The sequence below is a fragment of the Apostichopus japonicus genome, chromosome 13, assembly GCF_037975245.1.
Source record: "Apostichopus japonicus isolate 1M-3 chromosome 13, ASM3797524v1, whole genome shotgun sequence".
NCBI classification, from domain to species: domain Eukaryota; kingdom Metazoa; phylum Echinodermata; class Holothuroidea; order Aspidochirotida; family Stichopodidae; genus Apostichopus; species Apostichopus japonicus.
The window spans coordinates 18,036,375-18,060,975 of NC_092573.1; the positions used below are offsets into that span (position 1 = coordinate 18,036,375).

Sequence of the window (24,601 nt, forward strand, 5' to 3'; positions counted from 1 at the left end):
ACAATGACTATAGTGTTCATATGTTAATGTATCCAAAGTCATCAATGTCCCAATGACTATAGTGTACTCATATGTAGTGTATCCCAATTTATCAATACCACAATGACTATATAGTGTATTCATATGTTAATGTATCCCAAGATATCAATACCCCAATGATAAGCACGATGCTTCTAAGAAGGATTTTGAAGCACCCTAGAAAGACATTTCTGTGAAAAGGTGAGCGTTGATTCAGTGATTGACACTCCTGTCGAAGGTGCCTCGGTCTTCTTCTTTAATAAAATATCACCATGATTCCCTTTTGGGTATTTATAATATATATATATATATATATATATATATATATATATATATATATATATATATATAGACATGAGGTACTGCGTGTATGACCTCCTCTTCACCTCCACCCCTTCCAAAAAACAGATTTTTTTCTTCAAATGGTCTACATTTAATAACACTTGCACACAAATTCAATATTCACAATTCTAGTACACAAATGTTTAGTTTCTATCATGATAATGATAGTACCATTTTGCATCTTAGCCCACTTACCGAAAAATGACCCTTCCCTTTATTGCATTATATTATATATATATATATATATATATATATATATAGACATGAGGTACTGCGTGTATGACCTCCTCTTCACCTCCACCCCTTCCAAAAAACAGTTTTTTTTCTTCAAATGGTCTACATTTAATAACACTTGCACACAAATTCAATATTCACAATTCTAGTACACAAATGTTTAGTTTCTATCATGATAATGATAGTACCATTTTGCATCTTAGCCCACTTACCGAAAAATGACCCTTCCCTTTATTGCATTATATTATATATATATATATATATATATATATATATATATATATATATATATATATATATATATATATATATATATATATATATATATATAAATCACCTTGGATTGTAACAGTTAGTTTTTATTTAGCATTGCTTCCCTCTATTCATAAGAACAGCGTATTTTATACATGTGCTTTTATAGTTCATGCAACTTCTATATTGGGTATGTGTATACTTCACAACAACACAGACTAGTAGTTTCTGCTAACTTCTATTGGGTACGTGTACACCTTACAACAACACGAGACAAAACGTTGAAGACAAATTTACGAAAGCATAATTAAACATCTGATTGTGTTCTGTACTAACATAACTTGACAATACTTTCACCCTTACACCCCAGGACAGACGTCAGTCACATTTTATGCCCAAACATCTATAATTCTCTGGCTACAAACCTGACCAACTTCCGTACTATAGGCTATTACTATATCCAATCAACAAAGTGCGATATATAATTTGGTATACCAAAAGTATCGTTACCTTCAGTTCAGTTACATTGTTTGGAGACAGACAGACAGACAGACAGACAGACAGACATAGTACATACATGTACTTTCTTGACAAATGCACCCGAGTGGTGTTTTCACTCGGCCATGTGCAAAAATGTTATGCATTTTAGTTCTTATTTTCATTGCCATTCACAACTGGGACTTCCTGTTTGGTTCTATCGCGATCGAAAAGAACGTGAAAGATAGTTATAGACATACGGCAAGGGATCATGTGCATAGACTAGACAGTTATACGGCAAGGGATAATGTGCATAGTCTCGGTGGACTTTGTGTCGGACTTCGTCTGCTTACATAAAATTGGAAGCAGGATTTATTGTTAACACAAATTATTTGTGCTAGCAGCACTGTTGATCGAGTGTTTATACGTACGGTTGCTGGAGTCTATGTAAGGGCCTAATACTATACTGCTGAATTCTTAGAGTTCCGATCAACTTCGTATAAGCAAGACGCCAAGGTACTCCATGCACAGGACGAACCTAACACCATTACGTATAGGTTCTAACGGTATATTCATGTGACCGGGACATGTTCGGAATTTCCTTATGTGGAAATTTGGAAAAAGGCTATATCTCTCGGCCTAACTCGGCCTAACTCACATGAATTTGTTCCAGAAGTATATAAGGAATCGCTATCGGTATTTAAATATAATATGTAGCTGAAATCGTGTTCAATCTTTTCTTGATCTGCCGTTCTCCTATTTTATAAAGGATCATAATGTTTTGGAAGTAGACCCACTGTGCACACATATATAGCCTACATTCGTAACCTACTTGCACACCTTCGCATATTTATCATATATAGGCCTTTCATCAGTGCTGCACAATGGAGATCTTCAATTTTAGACGATTGAGAGACATTACTTCCATCTTGATCTTTCTAATCGCATTTTTGAACAGATCAACAGTGTCATGTTCAAAGATACTAATGTCGGTTACGACGACGATTAACTCCCCAAGCCATCTGATGGGGTTGTCGGCAATTACAGGGGCCCTCGTCAAGAGAGGCCATACTGTGGTACTCTGTACAAGTGAAGCTAAAGGTACGGAGGGATTTGATAATGGAACAATTTCATATCCCCTTCTTTACAGAGTCAACTATAGTAAAGAAGACTTAAAGGAGAAGAAACAACTGTTTACGGAATTAGCGAAAAGTAAAGGATTCTTTGGATTCATGAAAAAGTTCACAACCTTACAAAGTCTAATGTCAGAAGGATGTGTCCAATTATGGAAAGATGAAGAAACTCTAAAAAGATTGAAATCAGAAAATTTCGACCTTATGTTGTCATTCCCGTTCAACCCATGTGATTGCCTTCTTTCACGGTATGTCGAGGTACCAAGGGTGGTGTACACACCGTCTATTCGGATACCAACTTTCCATGAGAGTTTAATCGGTATGTCAGCTCCATCATCTTACGTACCATACCCCACGTTCTCTACATTAACGGACAAAATGACTTTCACCCAAAGACTGAAAAATTTAGTTATCCCAAACATACTGACTATCAAAGATTGGATTGGTAATTCAATTTATAGACAAATTAAAAGCGAACATAATATAGCGCCAGATGAAAGTATTGATGAGTTGCAATCCAAGGTTTTGCTATGGATTTGTCACACCGATTTCTCTATCGATTTTCCGAGACCGTTTTCACCTAACTGGATTCCTGTTGGCGGCATCGTGTCTCGATCTGCTCAAGAGATACCAAAGGTATCATGGGTATTTAAAGATGCTTACGTGAGGTATCGTGGGTAATTTATAGATGCTAATACGTTAGGTACTGGGGTATTTATAGATGCTTACATCACGAGAAATGATCTTCCAAAGAGTCAAAGGGAAACGACGTATGCAATGATCCAGCCATGACGAGAATTAAGGGGTGGGGTCACGGTGGAGAGCACAGGCCCGGGGTCCGGGTAAAGAATAATGTATCGTTAATTTGAACTGGAGAATAGAATACGGGATACGAAAATCGAACCACATTCTTCAATTGCCATGGGACCCTTGGGGTGGGGGGGGTAAGCGATGGGGTTCGGATCAGTGAAATGCACAGGAAATTATTTGACATATTTTGACAAAATAAATGGGAAATATTAATATGACAGGAACTTCGAAGTCACATTCACGCGTGCAAGCGCGGAAAATGTGAGATGAAAAACAATGTATTTTAATTTTCATACTATACGTAAGGAAAACGGATCAGGATATGGTTCAATCTTTTAATTGGTATTAAACTTATTGATCTGGGGAAAGAGAATGTGGCAGACTCATTTTTTTCTCTTTCAGGACCTGAAAGAATTCGTGGAGGGATCTGGGACGCATGGTGTGATCATTTTCTCTTTAGTAAGTTATTCTTTGGGACCAATTTAATGAATGCAGTTTATTACACTGTTAATTTAATTTAAGTTAATTTATTCATTCGTTTTCTGAACCATTATAAATGGTACCGGACTATTCAGTCCAGAATTCCATAAAGGAGGAGTGTACCGCTGGGGTCGTTGGAGGTGACGTTTGTGTCAGTGTCCTTTCAAGCAATCCCACAAAATAAACTTCAAAGTTTAGATATTAAATGGTGCATTAAGTTCTATGGCATATTTAAAAATTAGTCCTAACCGCGATGTCGTACTTATAAGTATTTCTTCTATATCTGTGAGGTTGAAAAGGGTCCGGGTATACATCCTACACCCTTCTCCGGATCCGTTCTTGCTATTACACAAGCTGTAATGGTGAATTCAAGTTGCTTGTCGATGACGTCACGAAACCTTTGAATAAGTAATACTCATGGGCAGTGACGACGAAAGCACCTGATAAATTATGTCTCCCCCATCCGGCCCCCATTTGCACTTGTCTTCTCTCCATATTCCCCCGGTCCCCTTCTTTACCCCGAGCCCGGAGCCTTGACCCCCACCCCTCCTTTTAGTCAGGATTGCTCACGGAGAATGTGGGTGTCGATTGGGATTCACATTTTATATTTTTAATTTGCTAAATTATATCGGAGAAATATCATTAACATTATATAATATTTTACATGATACGAGAACAATGAGGGAATTAATATTTACAGCAAAAATGATAACATTCTTCAATATTCTCATTCAACCGAAGACGTTTTAAACGTTTGTCTACTTATTTACACTTTGGTTTCCCTAAAGGGAAAATTATTGAGTCACTCTTACGGACCTTGCAAAAAAATGAGGGGTCCGCGGATTGCAAAGTAGGCAATGACTGAAACGCGAATCGCAAATTCAGTAACTACTATTACGGTTAGACTCGTCCAACACGGCAGCATACAGAAACGTTGTACTCAAAGCCGAAGTGGATTAATCATCTCACACATCCGGAGTCTGTGCATGCTATACTTTCTTCAATAGCCCCCTTATCCCTTTCGTGAGAACAGTTGATACTGCAGCTTTGATTTATGTTGTTTGTCGGATTTCAGGGTTCTGCCGTCACAGCCGAGTTAAACGATGACGTCATGGATACCTTTGCCGCTGTTTTCAGTAAGCTCTCTCAGAGAGTTTTGTGGAAGCGTGATGCTAAAGTCCAGTCAGGTTTGGGGCAAAATACAAAACTTTTATCTTGGTTACCCCAAAACGACTTACTCGGTATGTATTTATGTCTCAGAGGACATTAATATAATTCAAAATTTCGATGATCTGATTTTCGATAATTTGTTTTCCTCCTGCATTCATATTACGTCAATTAGTTATTAATAACAAAAGATTGTTTATTCCTTTCTTTAAATTTGGATTAACGTTAAGTGAAAACAATGGTACTTTCCTTGCAAGCAGAGTTCATCTCCCAGTTGAACTTTCTACCACAAGCACCGTGTTTACCGCTCTCAAGTGTGGTACCTGAGCGGCACCTTTTCCCTCTTGGTCCTGGTTTAATCTGAGTCGCACAATGCGCCTCTTGTTTCAAGCCCCACTGAGCCGGAAAAAATGTATACGCCATGCCCCCTTGGTACACAAAGCGCTGTGCCCTTGTCCTCTTTTCTTAATGAAAAGTACCATTTACCTGATTTGTTGTTGTTGACATATTAAGTAGTGTTCAGACTCGTAAATAAAACAATGTAACCTACCGTTTATTAGTAAGCTACGTATACGCTGTTGTTAATCGCAAATCGCCGAAAACGTCGAAATCTTTGTATTACAATTAACTCGAAAAGTTGCTTTTCGCTCTGTAGTACGAACGGTGCTATGTGTACGGCATTATTGATCCACAGGGCACCCCAAGACTCGGCTCCTGATCTACCACGGTGGTAGTCACGGTGTAATGGAAGCTATATATCATGGGGTTCCGATGATTATTATACCATTGTTCGGAGACCAGTATGCCCACGCCGTTAGAGTACAGGAGAAAGGAATGGGAGTCATGCTAGACAAATCCAACCTCACCGAGGAGAGTGTCATGGAAGCTATTCGTGAAGTGATAGATAATCCCAAGTGAGTAATAAGTAAGCAGATTTACATTATGAGCAGCAGCGGGTCAGGTGGTGGTAAGGGGGGGGGGGGGTTGAGTGGAACGGAGAGGGGAAGGTGAGATGAGATCAAATGACATCGAAATTTTAAAGCTACACAGAAAGATGATTTTGTTGGCCAACTCTGGACTCACATAGGAGAATATTGCTGACTATAGTACAGGATTAAAATCAATCTTGTCATAGACATGTTCGTATAAATGCCAAATGCTATTTCTAAAGGTTGGGGTTACATTCATCTGTGTTTTTCTGCTAGTGAACGCAATATATGTGTACAACAACGCCACAAGTTACATAAACTGTGTGCGTCTCCTTAAATTGTTCATGCCTCATCTGAGAACTCATGGCTACGGGCCTACCTCCAACTCTGTTGCCCTATACCATTCCTTCCAATTGGATTACCAATTCAGGCTAACATTTTAAATAATGAGTATATATACGTTTGAAGCTCATTAAAAAAAATTGTTACCGTTCGTTCGTTGATAACGCTATTGTATGGCACATTATTGTTAAACTTGTATCTATATTTGGTTTCTGAAAAGGTATAAACAACGTGTTCAACATTTCTCTAACATCCACCACGATGCGCCGTTGAAACCTCTAGAGAGGGCTGTCTACTGGATTGAACACGTCATGAAATTTGGAGGAGACCACCTGAGGCCACGATCGGCTGACATGAACTTCATAGAACTATATATGATTGATACTGTGATATTCTTGTCATCTCTCGTATTGTTTCTTCTATACGTGGAATATTTGTTTTTAAAGAAATGTTACAGATGTGTTTGTAACAGATCTACAACGCGTAAAACAAAGGATGACTGAATATGCATGAGCAGCGTCATCAGGCAAATAGTTTGAGTGAACAGTATTTAAGTACCATACCTGACCCTCCTACCACCTCACCCCCTACCCGCACGTATTGATCCGTGATATATAATGATCATCATAGCATGCTGTTACACGTACATTAAATCCCTGTAAGATTTACAACCGATCAAAAGAAAGACATTGTGGGGTATAAAAACAAGTTCATAACCAAATAGTTTTATAATAATATCATAATATTATATGTTATTATCATATTGTTTCATGCAGTGCATGTATAGGAATACACAAAAGACAATATCAACATGTCATATTCTGACTTATTATATAGATGTAAGCTGTTCATTGAATTTAGGACATAACGTGCATGGCATTAACTGAATTCACAATATAACAAAACCTGCTGATAATAAGATATCATATGATAATGATGAAACTGGCAAAACATTGAACCAGATCGCATCTAAGGACCTTCAATTGTTCCCCTTAGATCCCTCCCCCATATCAATCGCAAAATGTGCTCCCCCTTTCAAAATCCTGGCTACGTCGCTGCAGGACCTTCAATGGTTGGTGTTAGCCTCTCCTAATTGACGTAGTCGGTCCAGAGTTTTGTATACTCCGATGATTTTGGGCGAGACTGGAGAGCTCCATTGTATAAAATTGTTTTCAAAATCGCGTTTTTACACTATCGCTTATGCTATTATTATTTATTCACTGGCCGTGGACTAAATACTTTACGGGACTTGAACAAAATATATTACTCGGCAGGGTAATAATTGTAGACAATGGGCAAGTTTAATTTTCTTTGGTGGGTAATTACCCACACACGGGTTGTCATTTACTTCCCTAGACTAGGATGTAAACGTTCTTCTGTCACTTCTTATACATGTCAAAGACAAGTTTGAAGGGTTTAAGCTTGATATATAAGTATTTGAACAAGTTATGTGCAGGGGCGTACATTTGCGGGTGTGAGGTGTAGACCCCCCCGGCCCACGTCCCCAGTATATATATAGATTTTTACTGTTTAGGATTTTGCAACTCATTACCATTTAATGTATTTATATATATATATATATGTATATATATATATAAATTTATAAATATATATATTTATATTATCAAAAGATCAGCAGTTTTCAATCATCAGATGGGAACACTTCAAAAGTTCCATATAGAAATCGAAACAACAAATTATCAAATTAACTGTGCCTAGCGGTCGATTACCCTTATCATCGTTTTGCTATTAAGCGTGTGTGAATGTACATGTTCGCTACGGAAACACAAAGTGTGACACTCCAAGAATCATAGAGCTATGTTATATCATGTTCGAGTGCTATGTGAACTATAGTTGGTATTTCACGTTTTCAACTGCGAATAGCGACTCAAGTTGATCTTCACAAAGGGCAGGTGTCTCATCAAATACACCGTTCTGTAACACAGATCAAAAGATACGCGGTACTCTCTTGTTTGTACTGATATAGCAGCTTACCGATTAAAGTAGACTGGTTTACTATATACTTTCAAGATTGAGATGAATTACTTTAACTTCAGAAATGGGCGAAGTATAATATATTTGAGTTTCATTGCTACACTTCTGACGATATAGAAAATTTTAAAGCTCAAACTGCAAGCTTTGGCCAACATGCTTTAATTCTTGATTATGTTGTTCTTGCAGAGAGCTAACTTAGATGAGTTCCTTTAAGTTCAAAGACAAACAGACACAGGTTGTTCAGTTTACTTTGGACTAAAGCTGACGTGCCGTAAATGGGCAAGTAGCATAACTTACCCAGGCTTGCAGCAGGCATAAGTTGGTACACTCACTTGAATACAACTTAATATGGCTAGAAGGACTTTAAACGCGATGCTAGTGGTATCATGTTTTATAATATGGATAGCACCGTGTTCTGGAGGTAACATCCTCTTAGTATCGACCAATTCGTTGTCATCTCCGAGTCACTATATGGTTCTGTCTACATTAACTGGTGGTCTAGTAGCAAATGGTCATAACGTGACTCTTGTAACAAACGACCTCAAAGGTACCCACGGATTTCCAAATGGAACATACAGTCAGACTCTTACTTTCAAAGCTTCTTATCTCAAAGAAGATCAGGAAAAGTTAGAAAACACGATGAAAGAGTTTGCATTCGTTTCTCCTGGCTTCACAAAGACATTTAAGTTTTTCGGTCTTGTAATGGATGCTTTGTACAACAGCTGCCTCGATTTGTGGAAAGATCAGAACTTGCTGAACGAATTGCAAAATTCACACTTCGATTTCGCTTTAGTCTTTCCTTTTTCGTCATGTGATGTTTTAGTAGCTCATTATGTCAATGCTCCATTTGCTATTGTTTTCCCATCGATACGAGCTCCGACATTTCACGAGGGTTATGTAGGTATGCCTTACCCTTCTTCTTACGTTCCCTTTGATGTCTTTGGCACACTAACCGACGAAATGACATTTCTACAGAGACTTCAGAACCTGCTGTCTCCATTATTGTACCATATTATGCAATATATATCTAACCTGTCGTACCACAGTATTCAAGTTACATTTGACATTTTACCGGATAAATCCATCAAGGAGCTTTATTCACAAGCCTCTTTAGTCTTGTCACATGTCAGCATGGGAAGTGACTATCCTCGGCCTTACACACCGAATTTTATTCCGATTGGGGGCTTGATTTCTGGACCAAGTAAGCCATTGTCAAAGGTAATTATAGGTACAATGTTTATTACCTTCACTGTTGTCAAGGAACAAAATTATGATGTTAGTAGATGTTGTCAATACAGTTGGCTTTCACTGAATTGTTGATGTGTTGATCCCAGGCGAACTTAATGAAATATAGGTTAATCTCTGCTCACATATGAATGTTATTTAGGCTATGACATCTGTAAAATATTTCATTCATATGGCTTAATGTGTATCATCGTCCTCCTATACTATGTGGTGCCTATTGCGACCTGCCTTGCTTGTCATGCAGCTTATTCCTCTCTGAATGGTTAGCATATCTCACTTCACCCACTCATTGACGCGCATATAAGGTGTGGTCAGGAATGACTTTGTGACATTTTGAACGGTATATTTTCTAAAGTCGACAGCAAATGGTAGCAAAACTACACCCGACATAATGCAATGCTAAGAGGTTCAGTAATATTTCTTGTTGATAGTAATGTCATAGCAAACACTTTGCATATTAGTTATATTGTTTTAAATAGTCAATATGTGATTTGAATATCGTCATTATGTCTTCGTTTACGACGTTCCTCTTTATGGGTATGACCTCAATAACAGTAATTAAGATATTGTACGGTGTGGCACTAATATTTCTTGTCTGTCTGTATTCTGTAGGAATTGGAAGACTTCGTACAAGGATCTGGAGACCATGGTATCATTATATTTACTTTGGTAAGTCCGTACAGAAGGTGAAAAGAAACTTTAAGTCTTTGTTATGGTGTTCCGATGGTAGACAGATATGCATGTGTCAAGAAAAGGGATGCCTACAATTGTGTTACAAATACACTTCACAGCTAAAAAGCCTAGATTTATATCATGCAGTGTTTCCCGACTTTTCCAACATGAAATGTGGTAAACCGTGCTAACGAGATGGTTAGTTATCATCCCTTGTGAGAAACGAACATTTAGCATAATATCCTGACGAATACTGGTTTCCATGATGTTTGTGAATTGATTTTAATCATATTAATTTAGTTATATCGACCAGAAAAGCTCCTCACGAATGGACAGTTCATTGGAGGACCAAGTACATTTTCAATACCATACCACATCATGATTAACCATAATATGTTTTATTCTTTCTCAAGGGCTCTGCTGTTCAGGGCTTATCGAATAAAGATACCGCAGAAATCTTTGCACGCGTCTTTAAGAAACTTCCACAGAGAATCCTTTGGAGACACAACGCAGAACCACCAGCAAGTCTAGCCAATAACACTAAACTGTTAAAATGGCTGCCGCAAAATGACCTATTAGGTGGGTAAGATGTAATGAAGTCATGTATACTAGAATCAACAAATTTAGCTATTGATTACACAAATGAGATGCGAAAAAGTACAAAATTAACGTCATCTGTTAAAACTTGCAAGGTAAACTTCCCACGAGTTCTTCATTTTTTAATCGTTTAGCTAAAGTTAGGATAACGTACAATGTCGTTAAATAAATGAGCTTGATAAGAAACAACACATAGGCTCCGTTTTACGACGATCCACCGGGAACCAGCAAGACTGAAGAAGTTTTCTTTCATTAACAGATAACACATGTTTTGTTACTTTGACTTCCTTTTCTGTGTGATCATATGGATTCGTAATAGTTGCACAAACTTGGAAAAAAGGTCATTGGAGGTGTCAAGGCTGAGAATTTCATTCAATTCAGAAACTTGTGTACATTCACGACAATGGCTTCACATTTTTTTTGGGGTGATAGCACATCCCAAGACTCGTCTCCTGATATATCATGGTGGGAGTAATGGTGTTCTAGAGTCGATTACTCATGGAATTCCTATGGTGGTCATCCCTCTCCTTGGAGACCAAGTATCCCATGGAGCTAGAGTCCAGAAGAAAGGAATGGGGCTAATGCTGGACAAGACAAACATCACCGAGGAAAATCTCATGGAGGTTGTACAAGAAGTATTGCATAATCCCAGGTAAGTGAAGCGTGTCTTAGATAATGGATACCTCGGATGAGTTTATAAATAATGGTCACCATGATTCTTTGAAATATGTTACTTTAAGAAATTAAAATAAACCAGCTATTACCAACCGCAAAAAGGTAACATAAACACCCGATTTGAATATTGTTCGAACGTTACAGAAAATGTGGTCACGCAACCCACATTAATCGCTTTTTGCCTACAGGTAAGGTTATCTCGTCTAATAGATTCGTACTTTTCTTCTTCTAGTTACAAAGAGCGAGCTCAGCTGTTTTCAGACATCCATAACGACTTGCCGATGAAACCTTTAGAGAGAGCGGTCTACTGGATTGAACACGTCATGAAATTCGGCGGTGCCCATTTAAGACCACGATCTGCTGATATGAACTTTATAGAACTTTACATGATTGATGTTGCAGTTTTTCTTATTATCGTTTCTGCCATTGGTATTTATGTTGAGTACCTTATTCTTAGTAAACTCTTCAGAATGTGTTGTTCTGGTAAATACCAAAAATCCAAGTCTGACTAAGATGTAGTTTGCTTATAGTCCATCAGGGCAGGCTTCACAAAGTGCTTCAAAAACGAGTTTCGTTGGACATATTTAGTACCAAGGTGTGTTGGTTGGAAGTGGTAGAGGGATGTCCTGGGAACATTTTTCGCGATGTTGGATGATTGGAGAGGTGTTATTATTCGAGTAAACAACAGACAAATGACGTCACTCTTATATAGTGTACGACAATTACAACAAAGCAGTCTTACGTGTAAACAACAAATGACCTCACTACGAAGTGTGGGCTAAATTGAACAAGAGCCCAAGGGCACTGTGGTTCCTTGCTTGGGGTATATGACAATACACATAATATTATCAAGCAAGATTGGGCTCAAATAGTCCAAGTAATTGTGGTCCTACATGTTCCCATAAAGTAACCAACACTATAGCCAACACTTTTGTGATCACAAAATGTGATCGGATTTTGGATCAAAAGGCACTTTTGAGATCTAAATATGGCGTCGAAAATGTAAGAAATATAAGAGACCTACAAGCGTGTCAACAGATATGATAACATTGGTGACCTCAGATGACATGACCTTTAAGTTTCAAAATGTTCCACCACCCCGTTCACAACTTGTCCCAAAATATCAACCATGTCACACCTTGGCATTGAGATTTAATTGCATTATATTAAAAAAAATTAACTTTGAACTTGTATACATAACTTCACACACAAAGGTCACCCGAAGGTCAACCAATTGACATTTTTGATCGGTGAGACCTAAATAGAGAATGACTGTAAAAATTCAAACATTTTTTCTTTGCCCATTTTCTCCCCCCAAAATACTACTTTTTTAACATTAGCTGACCTTTGGTGACGTTGTACCACATGACCGTTAAGTTTGAAAATATTCCCCTATACCATTTGCAACTTGTCCAAAAAAATAAACCTTGTCACACCTTGGCACTGGGAGTTATTGCATTAAATGTCTGAAAATTAACTTTGACCTCATATAACTTCGCACACGAAGGTCACATGGGGGTCAACCCATTGACATTTATGATCAGAAGGTACCTTTAACATCTGAAAATAGCATCGAAACTGTAAAAATCCACAAAACACGAAAAGGTCACCAGAGGTCAAATTGAGGTCAAGGGTCACCCAGATGCGGGTCGACAATTGGATTACATTGAAGCAACTCCCAACCCTAACGGACAATTTGTTCTCAAGTTATCACAAAAATACTAGTTTTTTATCATTAATTGACCTTTGGTGACCTCGGATCACATGACCCTTAAGTTTGAAAATATTCCCCTATACCATTTGCAACTTGTCTCAAAATATCAACTGTGTAACACCTCGGCACTGGGAGTTATTACACTAAATGTCTGAAAATTAACTTTGACCTCATATAACTTCGCACAAAAAGGTCAGACGGGGGTCAACCCATTAACATTTATGATCAGAAGGTACCTTTAACATCTATAAATAGCATCAAAACTGTAAAAATCCACAAAACACGAAAAGGTCACCAGAGGTCAAATTGAGGTCAAGGGTCATCCAGATGCGGGTCGACAATTGGATTACATTGAAGCAACTCCCAACCCTAATGGACAATTTGTTCTCAAGTTATCGCAAAAATACTAGTTTTTTATCATTAATTGACCTTTGGTGAGCTTGTATCACATGACCGTTAAGTTTGAAAATATTCCCCTATACCATTTGCAACTACTCCAGAAATATCAACCTTGTCACAACTTGGAACTGGGAGTTATTGCATTAAATGTCTGAAAATTAACTTTGACCTCATATAACTTCGCACACGAAGGTCACACGGGGGTCAACCTATTGACATTTATGATCAGAAGGTACCTTTAACATCTGAAAATAGCATCGAAACTGTAAAAATCCACAAAACACGAAAAGGTCACCAGAGGTCAAATTGAGGTCAAGGGTCACCCAGATGCGGGTCGACAATTGGATTACATTGAAGCAACTCCCAAACCTAATGGACAATTTGTTCTCAAGTTACCGCAAAAATACTAGTTTTTTATCATTAATTGACCTTTGGTGACCTCGGATCACATGACCCTTAAGTTTGAAAATATTCCCCTATACCATTTGCAACTTGTCTCAAAATATCAACTGTGTAACACCTTGGCACTGGGAGTTATTACACTAAATGTCTGAAAATTAACTTTGACCTCATATAACTTAACATACAAAGGTCACCTTGGGTCAACTTATTGACATTTTTGATTGATGAGACCTAAATTAGAGCATCAAACTATACAAATTCAAACATTTTTTCTTTGCCCATTTTCTGCCCCCAAAATACTAGTTTTTTAACATTAATTGACCTTTGGTGACCTCGGATCACATGACCGTTAAGTTTGAAAATATTTCCCTATACCATTTGCAACTTGTCCAAAAATATCAACCATGTCACACCTTGGAACTGGGAGTTGTTGCATTAAATGTCTGAAAATTAACTTTGACCTCGTATAACTTCGCACACGAAGGTCACACGGGTGTCAACCAATTGACATTTTTGATCGGAAGGTACCTTTGATATCCAAATCTAGCATCAAAACCAAACATTTCCTTTTTTGCTCGTTTCCTCCCAAAATAATCACATTTTTTCTAATGTGACCTTTGACCTTTTGACCTTGTTTTCAGATGTAGTTAATCTCCTGATTCCAAAAAACAAAACGACAAGTCTGTACAACCATCCTAACTCCGACCGAAAAACTTTGACCCCATATAACTTCGCACATAAAGGTCACACGGGGTCAACCTATTGACATTTATGATCAGAAGGTACCTTTGACATCTGAAAATAGCATCAAAACTGTAAAAATCCACAAAAACACGTAAAGGTCACCAGAGGTCAAATTGAGGTCAAGGGTCACCCAGATGCGGGTCGACAATTGGATAACATTGAAGCAACTCCCAACCCTAACGGACATTTTGTTCTCAAGTTATCGCAAAAATACTAGTTTTTTATCATTAATTGACCTTTGGTGACCTCGGATCACATGACCGTTAAGTTTGAAAATGCTCCCCTAACCAGTTCACAACTTGTCCCAAAATATCAATCTTGTCACACATTGGCACTGGGAGTTATTGCAGTTTTAATATTTTCGGTTTTTGGACCATAACTGACCTTTGGTGACCTTTGTGGGCACCAGAAACAATAGGGCACACCTTCTCCATATGGCGGATCTATAGTCCAAGTTTGGCCTCAATCCAACATTCCCTTATTGAGATAGAGCGTACCCAAGCAAGTGTCACAGACGCACACACACACACACACACCCACACACACATACAGGCGTAAGGTGGTTTACGGGGACTCAACCTTTTGGCTATCATTATGGGGACCGTTAGTTACAATGATCACAGAGGCTTCAAACTTTGAATTTGTAATGACCTTTCCATCCAAAATTAAGTTAGGTATTATTTATGTTTTTATTTACTTTTGTTATAGTGTTACTATACAAGACATTCCACATTACTTGTGGGGACTCACTACTGACTTAACACACACTGAATTGGTTTATGGGGACCTCACTGGAAGTTTGTTATTTCAATCATAATCAATGTAGCATGCTTCTGTACCATTGTCAGTATATCATGGGGAAGGGGAAGGGGGGGTGATGAGGGAAAAAATTACTTCACACATCACAAGTGAGTTGGCCACAGACTTGTTTGAAACTGGTATCAGCTGGATATCATTTGAGAAGCACTACTTCTAACTGTTCATGATCGAAATGTGCTTATTATCCATTCCTGGGATGCCGAAGGGGGTATGATGGGGAAAATAGTGTGTTACTTCAAATAATGATCATTAGGGACACATTATAGATTTTGCAGAAAGGTTGATATCGAAAAATGAAAAAAAAAACACTTCAAGCCACATAATTTTAATCATTACCAATGTAATTATATTCCATAGTGTTATTGGAAGTAATTTCTGGGGTGGAGGAAGGGGGGGGGGGAGTGGAGGAGGAGGAGGCATAATGATTGAAAAAGACATCTGGCATTTCACAATTGTCATGGAAGGATGCCATATATTGGTTTGTTGCATATGGAACTTATTTCCTGATACATCCCTCAAATTTTAATTCCATGCAATTTTGAAAGAATGCAATGGTAAATATAGGATAACAATACTGGCCAACTTTTCCAAGCCTTAAGTGGGCACCTTTGTCCTCTCCCACACAGGAAACATTTAATTGAACTGTTTACCTAAATAACAGTTCAAAACCAAGCTGCTGTTCAAACACTCCATGTTGGTTGGCATCACCACTTGACTAAATTTGATTCAAAATAGGGGGATAATTTCAGCATAAGGTGAAGGTGGGGAACCGGGGGGAGGGGGGTAATCCACCTTCCTCCTTGGAAAAAACACAGCCAAAACAACACCCTTCGTGCCCTGTAAAATAGTAGCACAAAAAAAACCAAAGAAGAGCTTTTATACAACTGTGTGGAAACATAGAGAGGATATTACAGATATTGTAGAGGAAGTAGAGGGTTACATAATGAAAATGCATTAATAGGTGTCAGCTTGTAGATATATACAGTAGAATTTTATTCAATTCTTGGCATATGATGCACCCTATGTATCTACATTGCAACAGATTTGTCCATACATATGGAACTGTTTCAAGACAAATATCAACAGTACATCACTTTATCTTTAAAAAAGTATAATTTTCACTGGTATAATATATGGTATGGTATATATTATATTTCATCATAGCTAATCTTCCTGTCACATTGACAAAGTATGATGTTCACAAATGTTTTGTAAATTTTCTAATTATGCCTTTCTCTTGCATCATAATATTTTCTTTAGTACTAAAACTCCTCAAACACATACCATCTCAGTTTAATAAACATCAACATAATATCAAGATCAATGCATGGTGATATAATACAATGTGCTCAATGGTCTCCAAAATGTATGATAATCAAAGAACTGAACACAAGAAACAAAGATTCTCTGAAATGAATATTGTGCATAGAGCTGAACTTCACCAATCAGTATGATCTGTTGCTATAGTGCTGACATATCCACTATGCAAGAATTGATTGCTTGAAACCAACCCAGCTGACAAAATCCAAGAACATGTTTATTTCATATCCGGAGGTCCCAACACAACATTATATAATATGGAACCAAGCAGCCTTGATATACCAACTTGAGCATTTATATGATAGTACTGTGCCAGACAGCCAGCCCTTGTCTGTAAGAGAGCAGAAAAACAATATCTATGTGAGAATATGATAAAATATTTGACAAAGAATAGGGGAAAAGGTTAAAAGGTAGTGTACTTTCCAAGGCATGCCAAACTTTATAGATCTAGCATATGCAACAGCATATAGCTTAATTGGGTGGTCACCTTATCCCCCATTTCCAATCAACAAGTGGAATGACATCAAAGCATTAAATAGACATTAACATTGAAATATTAGGCCATTATGAAATGTCAAACCCTGAATAAAGTACTCGAAGTATGAAGTACCTGATTCCCCATGGGCCCATTCCACCTGCCCCATGCAATGAACTTCAAAACAGTGTACAATAGTAGTAGCTGTAGTTTCAAAGACATATCAAACTACAGAAATGTAGCATTTGTTACATAAAATGGTCTAAATAGGGCTCCTATGTCACTTTCCCAACCATCTCCAGCACGACAGTGTACAAAAGTCATACAATCTGATATATTATAGAGAAAATAGGGATGTACACTGTTATGGCTTTCTCCTATTGTTCGAGAAAGAATTTTTTTTACCATTTCCAACATCATAGATTAAGGTGATGTATATTAAATGTAATGCAGAAGGGTTTTTTTTCAATTATTAGGGTCCCAATGTGTGTGAGAATTTAATGAACAGTCTAATATTAATTTTTGACCATCTTATTTTCACCGTTTCAAAGTTTTGATGTCATTCCAAATTGGTGAACTGCTTAATCTCAAATACATCCGTGTAGAAAATTACCTTGTCCAACATTTACAGGCTCCACCCATATGTGGAACCATCATGTGGGGCAGAAGTTGTGGGGGGGGGGGGGTTGCTGGAGGGGGAAACTGGGAAAGCAGCTATATGTAGGTTAGAGCTATCATTAGGATCAAATATTTGAAAGCATAGGATTTTATGTGTATTCATCCTTGTTGAATGGGATGGAGGGTCGGGGAGGGGTGGGGGGTGTCCAATTGACTTGGCTGCCCTCTTGGTTGTCTATTTGCTTTTCTCCTTGCTACGTAAAGTTTGATATGTCTTGAAAATTACAGTTTGAACACTATCACACTATCTAGCTCATTGCATGTGGCAAGTGGTGCGGGTTACTATGGAATCAGGTACCGTATACAGGGTCAGACCTCCATAACGTCCTAATATTGTGATATTATGTATAAATAATGTTTTGATGTCATTCCACTAATTGAGCTGAAATGAGGGGTGGGGATGATTGGAAAGCCCTAATCAGAATATATGCTGTTGCATGTGCTACATTCATACAATTTGATATATTATAGAGAAAATAGGGATGTACACTGTTATGGCTTTTTCCTATTGTTTGAGAAAGATTTATTTTACCATTTCCAACAGCATAGATTAAGGTGATGTATATTAAATGTAATGTCGAAGGGTTTTTTTTCCAACTATTAGGGTCCCCATAATGTGTGTGAGAATTTAATGAACAGTCTAATATTAATTTTTGACCATCTTATTTTCACCATTTCAAAGTTTTGATGTCATTCCAAATTGGTGAACTGCTTAATCTCAAATACATCAGTGTAGAAAATTTCCTTGTCCAACTTTTACAGGCTCCACCCATATGTGGAACCATCATGTAGGGCAAAAGGGGGGGGGGGGTGCTGGAGGAGGAAACTGGGAAAGCAGCTATATGTAGGTTAGAGCTATCATTAGGATCAAATATTTGAAAGCATAGGATGTTATGTGTATTCATCCTTGTTGAATGGGATGGAGGGTCGGGGAGGGGTGAGGGGGGTCCAATTGACTTGGCTGCCCTATTGGTCGTCTATTTGCTTTTCTCCCTGCTACGTAAAGTTTGATATGTCCTGAAAATGACAGTTTGTACACTATCACTCTATCTAGCTCATTGCATGTGGCAAGTGGTGTGGGTTACTATGGAATCAGGTACCGAATACAGGGTCAGACCTCCATAACGCCCTAATATTGTGATATTATGTATAAATAATGTTTTGATGTCATTCCACTAGTTGAGTGGGAATGAGGGGTGGGGATGATTGGAAAGCCCTAATCAGAATATATGCTGTTGCATGTGCTACATTCATACAATTTGATATATTATAGAGAAAATAGGGATGTACACTGTTATGGCTTTCTCCTATTGTTTGAGAAAGATTTTTTTTTACCATTTCCAACAGCATAGATTAAGGTGATGTATATTAAATGTAAAGTAGAAGGTTTTTAATTTCAACTATTAGGGTCCCCATAATGTGTGTGAGAATTTAATGAACATAGTAATATTAATTTTTGACCATCTTATTTTCACCGTTTCAAAGTTTTGATGTCATTCAAACTGATGAACTGCTTAATCTCAAATACATCAGTGTAGAAAATGATCTTGTCCAACTTTTACAGGCTCCACCCATATGTGGAACCATAATGTTGGGCAAAAGGGGGGGGGATTGCTGAAGGGGGAAACTGGGAAAGCAGCTATATGTAGGTTAGAGCTATCATTAGGATCAAATATTTGAAAGCATAGGATTTTATGTGTATTCATCCTTGTTGAATGGGATGGAGGGTCGGGGAGGGGTGGGGGGTGTCCAATTGACTTGGCTGCCCTATTGGTCGTCTATTTGCTTTTCTACCTGCTACGTAAAGTTTGATATGTCCTGAAAATTACAGTTTGTACACTATCACTCTATCTAGATCATTGCATGTGGCAAGTGGTGTGGGTTACTATGGAATCAGGTACCGTATACAGGGTCAGACCTCCATAACGCCCTAATAATGTGATATTATGTATAAATAATGTTTTGATGTCATTCCACTAGTTGAGTGGGAATGAGGGGTGGGGATGATTGGAAAGCCCTAATCAGAATATATATGCTGTTGCATGTGCTGTATTCATACAATTTGATATATCATAGAGAAAATAGGGATGTACACTGTTATGGCTTTCTCCTATTGTTTGAGAAAGATTTTTTTACCATTTCCAACAGCATAGATTAAGGTGATGTATATTAAATGTAAAGTAGAAGGTTTTTTTTTCCAACTATTAGGGTCCCCATAATGTGTGTGAGAATTTAATGAACATTCTAATATTAATTTTTGACCATCTTATTTTCACCGTTTCAAAGTTTTGATGTCATTCCAAATTGATGAACTGCTTAATCTCAAATGCATCAGTGTAGAAAATGATCTTGTCCAACTTTTACAGGCTCCACCCATATGTGGAACCATAATGTTGGGCAAAAGGGAGGGGGGGGGGGGTTGCTGGAGGGGGAAACTGGGAAAGCAGCTATATGTAGGTTAGAGCTATCATTAGGATCAAATATTTGAAAGCATAGGATTTTATGTGTATTCATCCTTGTTGAATGGGATGGAGGGTCGGGGAGGGGTGGGGGGTGTCCAATTGACTTGGCTGCCCTATTGGTCGTCTATTTGCTTTTCTACCTGCTACGTAAAGTTTGATATGTCCTGATAATTACAGTTTGTACACTATCACTCTATCTAGATCATTGCATGTGGCAAGTGGTGTGGGTTACTATGGAATCAGGTACCGTATACAGGGTCAGACCTCCATAACGCCCTAATAATGTGATATTATGTATAAATGATGTTTTGATGTCATTCCACTAGTTGAGTGGGAATGAGGGGTGGGGATGATTGGAAAGCCCTAATCAGAATATATATGCTGTTGCATGGGCTGTATTCATACAATTTGATATATCATAGAGAAAATAGGGATGTACACTGTTATGGCTTTCTCCTACTGTTTGAGAAAGATTTTTTTACCATTTCCAACAGCATAGATTAAGGTGATGTATATTAAATGTAAAGTAGAAGGGTTTTTTTTCCAACTATTAGGGTCCCCATAATGTGTGTGAGAATTTAATGAACATTCTAATATTAATTTTTGACCATCTTATTTTCACCGTTTCAAAGTTTTGATGTCATTCCAAATTGATGAACTGCTTAATCTCAAATACATCAGTGTAGAAAATGATCTTGTCCAACTTTTACAGGCTCCACCCATATGTGGAACCATAATGTTGGGCAAAAGGGGGGGGGGGGGGATTGCTGAAGGGGGAAACTGGGAAAGCAGCTATATGTAGGTTAGAGCTATCATTAGGATCAAATATTTGAAAGCATAGGATTTTATGTGTATTCATCCTTGTTGAATGGGATGGAGGGTAGGGGAGGGGTGGGGGTGTCCAATTGACTTGGCTGCCCTATTGGTCGTCTATTTGCTTTTCTACCTGCTACGTAAAGTTTGATATGTCCTGAAAATTACAGTTTGTACACTATCACTCTATCTAGATCATTGCATTGGGCAAGTGGTGTGGGTTACTATGGAATCAGGTACCGTATACAGGGTCAGACCCTCATAACGCCCTAATAATGTGATATTATGTATAAATAATGTTTTGATGTCATTCCACTAGTTGAGTGGGAATGAGGGGTGGGTATGATTGGAAAGCCCTAATCAGAATGCTGTTGCATGTGCTGTATTCATACAATTTGATATATCATAGAGAAAATAGGGATGTACACTGTTATGGCTTTCTCCTATTGTTTGAGAAAGATTTTTTTACCATTTCCAACAGCATAGATTAAGGTGATATATATTAAATGTAAAGTAGAAGTTTTTTTTTCCAACTATTAGGGTCCCCATAATGTGTGTGAGAATTTAATGAACGGTCTAATATTAATTTTTGACCATCTTATTTTCACCGTTTCAAAGTTTTGATGTCATTCCAAATTGATGAACTGCTTAATCTCAAATGCATCAGTGTAGAAAATGATCTTGTCCAACTTTTACAGGCTCCACCCATATGTGGAACCATAATGTTGGGCAAAAGGGAGGGGGGGGGGGTTGCTGGAGGGGGAAACTGGGAAAGCAGCTATATGTAGGTTAGAGCTATCATTAGGATCAAATATTTGAAAGCATAGGATGTTATGTGTATTCATCCTTGTTGAATGGGATGGAGGGTCAGGGAGGGGTTGGGGGTGTCCAATTGACTTGGCTGCCCTATTGGTCGTCTATTTGCTTTTCTACCTGCTACGTAAAGTTTGATATGTCCTGAAAATTACAGTTTGTACACTATCACTCTATCTAGATCATTGCATGTGGCAAGTGGTGTGGGTTACTATGGAATCAGGTACCGTATACAGGGTCAGACCTCCATAACGCCCTAATAATGTGATATTATGTATAAATAATGTTTTGATGTCATTTCACTAGTTGAGTGGGAATGAGGGGTGGGGATGATTGGAAAGCCCTAATCAGAATATATATGCTGTTGCATGTGCTGTATTCATACAATTTGATATATCATAGAGAAAATAGGGATGTACACTGTTATGGCTTTCTCCTATTGTTTGAGAAAGATTTTTTTTACCATTTCCAACAGCATAGATTAAGGTGATGTATATTAAATGTAATGTCAAAGGGTTTTTTTTTTTTTTTAACTATTAGGGTCCCAATGTGTGTGAGAATTAATGAACAGTCTAATATTAATTTTTGACCATCTTATTTTCACCGTTTCAAAGTTTTGATGTCATTCCAAATTGATGAACTGCTTAATCTCAAATGCATCAGTGTAGAAAATGATCTTGTCCAACTTTTACAGGCTCCACCCATATGTGGAACCATAATGTTGGGCAAAAGGGAGGGGGGGGGGTTGCTGGAGGGGGAAACTGGGAAAGCAGCTATATGTAGGTTAGAGCTATCATTAGGATCAAATATTTGAAAGCATAGGATTTTATGTGTATTCATTCTTGTTGAATGGGATGGAGGGTAGGGGAGGGGTGGGGGGTGTCCAATTGACTTGGCTGCCCTATTGGTCGTCTATTTGCTTTTCTACCTGCTACGTAAAGTTTGATATGTCCTGAAAATTACAGTTTGTACACTATCACTCTATCTAGATCATTGCATGTGGCAAGTGGTGTGGGTTACTATGGAATCAGGTACCGTATACAGGGTCAGACCCTCATAACGCCCTAATAATGTGATATTATGTATAAATAATGTTTTGATGTCATTTCACTAGTTGAGTGGGAATGAGGGGTGGGGATGAATGGAAAGCCCTAATCAGAATATATATGCTGTTGCATGTGCTGTATTCATACAATTTGATATATCATAGAGAAAATAGGGATGCATGTACACTGTTATGGCTTTCTCCTATTGTTTGAGAAAGATTTTTTTTACCATTTCCAACAGCATAGATTAAGGTGATGTATATTAAATGTAATGTCAAAGGTTTTTTTTTTTCAACTATTAGGGTCCCAATGTGTGTAAGAATTAATGAACAGTCTAATATTAATTTTTGACCATCTTATTTTCACCGTTTCAAAGTTTTGATGTCATTCCAAATTGATGAACTGCTTAATCTCAAATGCATCAGTGTAGAAAATGGTTTGTCCAACTTTTACAGGCTCCACCCATATGTGGAACCATAATGTTGGGCAAAAGGGAGGGGGGGGGGGTTGCTGGAGGGGGAAACTGGGAAAGCAGCTATATGTAGGTTAGAGCTATCATTAGGATCAAATATTTGAAAGCATAGGATTTTATGTGTATTCATCCTTGTTGAATGGGATGGAGGGTCGGGGAGGGGTGGGGGTGTCCAATTGACTTGGCTGCCCTATTGGTCGTCTATTTGCTTTTCTACCTGCTACGTGAAGTTTGATATGTCCTGAAAATTACAGTTTGTACACTATCACTCTATCTAGATCATTGCATGTGGCAAGTGGTGTGGGTTACTATGGAATCAGGTACCGTATACAGGGTCAGACCTCCATAACGCCCTAATAATGTGATATTATGTATAAATAATGTTTTGATGTCATTTCACTAGTTGAGTGGGAATGAGGGGTGGGGATGATTGGAAAGCCCTAATCAGAATATATATGCTGTTGCATGTGCTGTATTCATACAATTTGATATATTATAGAGAAAATAGGGATGTACACTGTTATGGCTTTCTCCTATTGTTTGAGAAAGATTTTTTTTACCATTTCCAACAGCATAGATTAAGGTGATGTATATTAAATGTAATGTCAAAGGGTTTTTTTTTTCAACTATTAGGGTCCCAATGTGTGTGAGAATTAATGAACAGTCTAATATTAATTTTTGACCATCTTATTTTCACCGTTTCAAAGTTTTGATGTCATTCCAAATTGATGAACTGCTTAATCTCAAATGCATCAGTGTAGAAAATGATCTTGTCCAACTTTTACAGGCTCCACCCATATGTGGAACCATAATGTTGGGCAAAAGGGGGGGGGGGTTGCTGGAGGGGGAAACTGGGAAAGCAGCTATATGTAGGTTAGAGCTATCATTAGGATCAAATATTTGAAAGCATAGGATTTTATGTGTATTCATCCTTGTTGAATGGGATGGAGGGTAGGGGAGGGGTTCGGGTGTCCAATTGACTTGGCTGCCCTATTGGTCGCCTATTTGCTTTTCTACCTGCTACGTAAAGTTTGATATGTCCTGAAAATTACAGTTTGTACACTATCACTCTATCT

General features: G+C 37.9%; 1 protein-coding gene across 1 annotated transcript; it reads left to right on the forward strand.

Moving 5' to 3' along the window:
- The first annotated feature begins 1,343 nt into the window (after positions 1 to 1,343).
- On the forward strand, positions 1,344 to 13,154 carry LOC139979004 (uncharacterized). Its single transcript, XM_071989644.1, has 10 exons — positions 1,344 to 3,092; positions 3,669 to 3,725; positions 4,822 to 4,987; positions 5,608 to 5,827; positions 6,405 to 6,684; positions 8,516 to 9,397; positions 10,037 to 10,093; positions 10,510 to 10,675; positions 11,126 to 11,345; positions 11,601 to 13,154. The coding sequence occupies exons 1-10, from the start codon at positions 2,208 to 2,210 to the stop codon at positions 11,878 to 11,880; spliced, it is 3,213 nt and encodes a 1,070-aa protein (XP_071845745.1). The 5' UTR covers positions 1,344 to 2,207; the 3' UTR covers positions 11,881 to 13,154.
- The last annotated feature ends 11,447 nt before the right edge of the window (positions 13,155 to 24,601 follow it).

Excerpts from the sequence above, each read along its gene's own strand:
- LOC139979004 (XM_071989644.1), top strand. The coding sequence starts at position 2,208 with ATGGAGATCTTCAATTTTAGACGATTGAGAGACATTACTTCCATCTTG. Across the intron at positions 3,093-3,668 it reads CTGCTCAAGAGATACCAAAG|GACCTGAAAGAATTCGTGGA; the intron begins GTATCATGGGTA and ends TTTCTCTTTCAG. Across the intron at positions 11,346-11,600 it reads GAAGTATTGCATAATCCCAG|TTACAAAGAGCGAGCTCAGC; the intron begins GTAAGTGAAGCG and ends TTCTTCTTCTAG.